The sequence below is a fragment of the Micropterus dolomieu genome, linkage group LG06 (genome assembly GCF_021292245.1).
Source record: "Micropterus dolomieu isolate WLL.071019.BEF.003 ecotype Adirondacks linkage group LG06, ASM2129224v1, whole genome shotgun sequence".
Classification (NCBI taxonomy): domain Eukaryota; kingdom Metazoa; phylum Chordata; class Actinopteri; order Centrarchiformes; family Centrarchidae; genus Micropterus; species Micropterus dolomieu.
In genome coordinates this window covers 6,512,306-6,518,927 of record NC_060155.1, presented here as the reverse complement: position 1 = coordinate 6,518,927, position 6,622 = coordinate 6,512,306, and the positions used below count along the sequence as shown (strand labels likewise).

Sequence of the window (6,622 nt, the reverse complement as noted above, 5' to 3'; positions counted from 1 at the left end):
ATTTTTTCCTGATAAAGAACCAACAGTCTCTAATAATTACACTGGAAGGATTGAGACTGATGTGAAAAAATACTCACTGAAATTAAACAATCTACAAGAGGCAGACAGTGGAGTTTATACTGCACGAGTGACAGGGTCTGAAGAAGAACGAATACTAGCTGAATACAACGTCACAGTTCAAGGTAGGTTTGTTAACATTTCAGACACTGACAGAGAGAATCTGCTGCCATGTTTCTAAAACATTTCACCCAAACGTTCCCTCCTCAGGTCCAGTGTCTCCAGTTGAACTGTCAGTGGACTCTGTGTCCAACAGCTCAGACTCCTGTAACCTCACTGTGACCTGCAGAACACAGGACTCTCACATCAGCCGCACTTTCACATGTGACACCCAAACCTGCAGGCAGGAGGGAGGAGAGCGATCAGAGGTCACAACCTCTGCTGCTTCTCTACATGTCTACCTGCTGAATGACTCAATCATCTGTAACCATAGCAACCAGGTCAGCTGGACCGAGGACATTAAAAAGGCTGAACATTTCTGCCCCCAACATGCTGGTAAGACTGGAAGACAAATTGACTTGCTGACAATAATGTATAGTTTGGAGTTAGGTTAACTTACAGCAGATATATGTTTTATACTTTATTAGAATGTTTTTATATGAATGACCCAATCATCTGTAACCATAGTAACCAGGTTAGCAGAAACAACAGCATGACAAATTCAGATTCATAATTTCTACCATGCTGGTATGACTGAAAGTTAAAAAATGGTGTAGGCAATGAGAAATGAAGGGATTTGTGTGTAGAGTGTTGCAGTGGCAGTTCAACAAATCATACATGAGCTAATTCAGTGACCTTTGGCTGGTTGTAATTTGTGACAGTTTGGCTTTACCCATTGTAGTTTAATTGAACAAATTTAAATCTTTCTTACTACAGATCAGGCCTGTTACCAAGAAATTTGTATAACCAAATCTGTAGTTTGTCAAAAGCACAAGCTGGCAATATGCAATGCTACAGTAGCACACTCTCATTTATGTTGCATGACTTAAATCAGGCCTCATTTTCTAATCGGCTTTTGTTTTTCTTTACAGATCAAGACAAACAACACAACAACATTATTGTCCCCGTGCTCTGTTCTTTCAGCATAGTTTTCATAGCAACTGTTGCAGCAGTTTGTTGTTATCGAAAGAGACGAAAATGTAAGTTCTAGTGTGCATTTTAATATAGAAGTAAAATCCCTTTGTGTTATAACGCAAAGCCCCTATATTTCTTTATGTGATTATTGCATCTGTCAAATTATTCTATTACTAGATTTCTCAACTCAAGAATTGCCCATTATGTCTTAGCATCCTCAGGCCAGATCCCAGCGGGAAAGTTAGGGGAATCTGCATGCATTGCTTTTTGCCATTGCAGCTTTTCTGATACAACCTCTAGGAGTAACCAGCATCACAAAATGTGTCATCATACACATAGAGGCTTTAAAGTGCGCTACTGTTTGAAGATTGAGTAATTTAGACACACGGAATCTGGACTTAATGTATGTGCAGCTCAAATAATGTAAATGTAATGGAGGTAAAGGGATAGTGCGGGATTTTTGAAGTAGGGCTGTATGAGGTATCCACAGTAGGAGTCCACAGCACATTGCTTAGCTTTCGTGCTGCTACAGATCTCTGTTTCTCTTAACTGGGGACACGCTGATCTGTATCTACTGCAGGTAATACACTGACTATGGATGAGTATCTCATACAGCCCCACATCTAAAAATCCCAATGTCGCCACTTAAAGGGATACCTTTAAGTAGCAAAAAAGATAAAGCTCTCAAAATGAAATGTAAATTAAAGCAAACAACATCATTTTTTTTACTATTTTTTCACTGGCCTGCAGATAAAAGAAGGTACATCAAAAATACAGTATATGAAACGGTAAGCATCAAGTTTTCATCACTATCTCACTCTTGATGAACCTGATGAATTTCTGAGCCAAAGTTATTGCACTTCTGCTTTTTTACACACTGAATATTGAGATTACTGTGAGCAAAAGAGCTTCCGGTGAAATCTGCAACTGTTGTTTTCAGTGTATTTGTCTAAATGCAGGGTGCTGTATGTGCTGTCAATGTGGTGTAGATGCTTTCTTTATGTGATTGTGTGGCTGCAGTGTGTTTTTGAAGGACATATATGACCCTCTGTTAATTGTAGACTACTTCACATGTCAAATGGCTAACAACCTCTGCACAAAATTGATGTGATTTATTTTCCAGGTACAAGCTACAACTTACCGTCTGAATCAGATCCCAACAGATGATACTTCAGGTGTTTCTCCAACCTCCACCTACTACTTGGTAGGGCCTCACACTGGACCTGTGGGATCACCTGAGAGAGGCAGGACTCTACCAGAGAGCCTGTATGCTCATGTTAAAAAGTCTGCCAGAGCCTGAAACAATTCATCAGGTATTGTGCAGCTAGCAATTTCCAGTTTGTATTTAAGTGCTGCCCAAGCTGGAAACACAGCACAAACCCAACCGCACCATCACAGCTTGTACAGTTTATATTACTATTGACATAGTGATGCCTGTGTGACCTGCTTTGGTATGAAAATACTTTTCCCATACACAAACATTTCATAGAAACGACTGTAAAACAATGAGAAAACGTTATTAGCAATGCAATTAGTTGTACATTAAAGGGATACTATGCGATTCTGCAGAGAGTTTGTTGATATTTGAGTTCAACTGCTAAACAAACATTCCCCTCCCTGCTCCTTCGGAAGCCCCCCCAAACTTATGAACGCGCATTGCCATGATAACCAGTCCTACTCTGCTGAAATATAGCAGAATCCACAGCATCTGCTGTCCGAGAGCCTCAATAAGAGGGCATGTTTTAACAGTATTGTAGAAGGTGTGACAACAAGCCTGTCAATATTAAAATACTGTATGTATTGAAGCAAAATACTTTTCTAAGTCTAAATCTAAGACACAGAGTCTAGTTTATTATCAGTAGGAATATATAGGAGTGGAACTTAAATAGTTACAATTATTGAACAAACAGCATCAAACAAACAACATGTAACGTTAAGATCACAAACGCAGCATCTGAGTAAAAAACTAGCGAGTTATTTGAAATAGCTTTTACAAAAATACAGTGACTGACAAGAGTTGGGAAGCACAGGAGCGACTGTTTATTTCCAGAGCCCAAGTCAGTGCTAACTTTGGGGCTAACCTCTTTCATATTATTCAACAGGCAGCAACACACGGGAGCTTCTCTAGTCCTGAGAAGCTGCAGTCTTTATTCACCGGCCACTGTAACTTCTACCGTACATTTACTGCTGAACAAGCCTTATTGCTGACCCGTTTCTCTCCATTCACTGGGACACCCTACCACACACACACACACTGACCGCTGTGGCAAAGCTAACAAAGCAAACAGCTAGGATTATCAGAAACATGACAACAGACAAATAAGAGAGTAATTAGTGACCCTGTCGTTTATGTGGAGCAGAAAAGCTAACGTTAGCCTACCTACCTGTCCAGCAGAAACAGCAGCAACCTCAGAATCGGTTTTCTTTCTTTTCAAATCTAGGAGATTTATCCAGCATTGAAACCCCACACAGATTATAACACAGGTCTCCCCCTCACCTGGTCTTATAACTTGTTTCATTTCCCTCTTTGGCTATTTCTCAGCCATTTTCACAGCTATAGGGTCCCCTAAGAAGTCCAGCATGTTCGAATGTTTGTTATTAGGTGCGTTCGAGATGACGGCGGCTGACTTTCGCCGACTTGATGGAGCTGCAGGTGACTGCAGGGGCGGGGTATAAAAACAGCGTCGTCAAGTCGGACACATTCTACCTGCAGCAGCTTACTGTGAGCTGAGATCAATGACTGATCTCACGGCATTTGCAAAGAAAAATACCTTGAGACCAAGCAATAGTTTGTTCCATCTTGGTGCAGTTGGGGAAAAGTAACTGCGGCCGCCAGACTCGGCGTCTACAGCTGCCTTGCTCCCTCAAGGTTTTAATGTCATGTGACATGGTGACGTTTTGCAGCGCCGGCGAAAGTCAGACACAATTTCTAACCAGCATGCATCACGTTAAGTCAGCGCTACGCAGCGCCGCATTGAGTCAAACGCACCTATTCTCTCTTCAATTGCTTTGAGCGCGCCACCGCCACCTGTTGCTCGCTCCGAGCAGCTTTGTTTGTGCTCAATTTACAGAACCAGGGGCTGTGTAGGAAAACCGGATTTTTTTTCAGAGCACACAAAAAACAGAGAGCTACCAACCCATGAGGAAATATTCGCTGAATTTAACAGTTAAGTGTAAAAGTGTAAGAATCGCAAAGTATCCCTTTCAGTGTATCAGTGTCTTTTCAGTTACAATTTAGAATGTGACTATATCTGTGTGAATGTGAATACATCTGTGTGAACTGATTTCATGTTGTTTTATAATTTTATATTATATAGATGTATTTTTCATCTTCTGAAATTTGTTGTTTGTTTGTGGTATCGGCTGATGCCAAGTACTGATCTGATACCAGTGTGAAACTTAATAAGCTGTATTCTTCACTGTGAGGAAAAGACTGTAACTTTACACAATATTACTTGCTGGTCCAACTGTGTCCTCAGAAAGAACGCCAGCTCGGCGCCTTTTTAAAACTCGCCACTCTCCTTTTCTCTTCCTAGCTTCCTCTGTCAACATCCTCTTTTTGGACTCTTCACCTCTGCCATAAGCTAACGTTAAGTCCATAGAGGCTGCTGTGCTGCTCACCTGGCTGCGGCTCGGCACCCCTATTAGCAGAATAATGTTGCTTAGATTTGGGTGGCAAACTAGCCAACAAAGATAGACAGCAACAGACGCAAGAGCACTTACAGTAATGTTACACATGTCAGAGTGTGTTACCTAGTAAGTTTGCTAACAGCAACTCAAGATAGTTTGTGGTTAAATGTCTGTCTGTGAAGCCTCTGGCTGATTTTCCTTGAGTTGACAACTTTGCTAAACACAGCTAAACATTGAGAAAGAACAAGAACACAAGACACAGCAAGTCAGACAATAATTTATTATTCACTAGTCTAACAACTATAAGGCCAGCTAGGCTTCGGTCGTGCATCCATTATGCTCACACCAATGGGGACAAGTTTACTAATATTTACTCTTGTCGCTCTGTCTCACTGTTTATCTGTTCCTCGCTTCCTCTGACACCAACTCTCTTCACAGCCTCTAACATGATATCCATACTAGTGGTGGAATGTATATTTATTTAAGTACTGTAAGTAAATTAGAGGTACTTGTACTTTACTTGAGTATCTTCTTTTAATGCCACTTGATGCTTTTACTCTACTACATCTCAGAGAGAAATATTGCACTTTTTACTCCACTACATTTATGTGACTGCTTGATTTTTACAAACAAAACACAGGAAGAATTTATCAATATGTTTTGTTCTAAATAAGTAAATAAGTACAACTGAAACGATTAGCCAATTAATCAATAAGTCAATTTACAGAAAATTGGCAACTCATTTTTAATGCAAAGAAAATGTCGTGTTTCCAGTTTCACAAATGTTAAGATTTGCTGCCTTTCTTTTAATTATTTGAATAATTTTAATGTAGTGTTTCAGTTTTTTTTTTTACAACTGTTTGCACATGTTTTCAAAACTGTCTCCTTTTTTTAAAAAACTCAATTCTTAAAACTGCTCACACATAATGCAAAATGCCTTATTTCTCCTTCAAAATGAAATACGTCTTTTAAAATGCCATAAACGCATGTCAAAATGAAGCTTTTGCATCAAATAGCAAAAACCTTTTTGTCATAATAGTACATTTTTGGATATACCATGTACACACTGTTGTTCTAAATACTGTATAAAGCTCTTTCGTCTAAAAGTATATTCTTTTGAATAAAGAAGAAATTGTTATAGTTGCATACCTGTTCTCATTTCTGAAGGTTTGAATTATGGATGCCACTGTAAAGTGTCTCTGTAAGTGTGGCCCTGATCTCATCAGAGATGCCTCTCCCTCCTCCTCCTCCTCAAACTTGGCTTCCCCTGCCTCTCCCTCCTACTCCCATTGCTCTGTGTCCATTGTTGACATCCATTGTTCTAAAGAGGTAATCTGAACTTTGGCCTATAGGTCAAAGTTAGTGTTAACCCTAACCCTACTAAAGCAGTGATTGATTAGTGATCAGTTAAGCAATTAGTGTTTGCACATATGAGGAGTGTGTGTATGACCTGCAGAAGAAGTGTAGCATTTTAATTGGTCCTTTTGCAATTGAAAACTGAGTGAAAAGCTGAGAAATCGCTAATGGTTTTGGAGATTTGGTGTGTAGTTTTGCTCTTTAAGTGAGAAGTTTTAAAAATCGTGTGACATGTAAAGGTTTTGTGCGTAAGCAGTTGTAAAAAACGAATCATTTTGATGTTTGGACACTGACACTACCCCGCTCTGGGTCATTCGGACAACATTTCTCATTATTTTCAGAATTTTTATAAATCAAATCAACATCAAATCAACTGATAATAGCAGAATAATCCATAATAAAAATAAAACAATTGGCTTCAGTCTGATACAAAATAGTTCAAAATGAGATCCATCTCAACAACAGTTAAAGCTGATGACACACGGAGCAATGTTGCCGTCAATGG

The 6,622-nt window shown here is 39.5% G+C and overlaps 1 protein-coding gene and 1 long non-coding RNA gene across 2 annotated transcripts in view; one reads left to right on the top strand and one right to left on the bottom strand.

Moving 5' to 3' along the window:
- The window catches only part of LOC123972080, a 66,541-nt gene extending 60,713 nt beyond the window's left edge, over positions 1–5,828 (top strand). The window contains exons 7-10 of the mRNA XM_046051308.1: positions 516–552; positions 1,089–1,196; positions 1,882–1,919; positions 2,255–5,828. Coding sequence (XP_045907264.1) covers positions 516–552; positions 1,089–1,196; positions 1,882–1,919; positions 2,255–2,431 — 360 coding nt within the window. The 3' untranslated portion in view covers positions 2,432–5,828. The remainder of the gene's footprint in view (positions 1–515; positions 553–1,088; positions 1,197–1,881; positions 1,920–2,254) is intronic.
- Positions 93–595, bottom strand: LOC123972085. The gene is made up of 2 exons (XR_006825362.1): positions 459–595; positions 93–340 (listed from the first exon to the last, which is right to left on the bottom strand). It is a non-coding gene; the product is annotated as an uncharacterized LOC123972085 (long non-coding RNA).
- Positions 5,829–6,622: the final 794 nt, after the last annotated feature.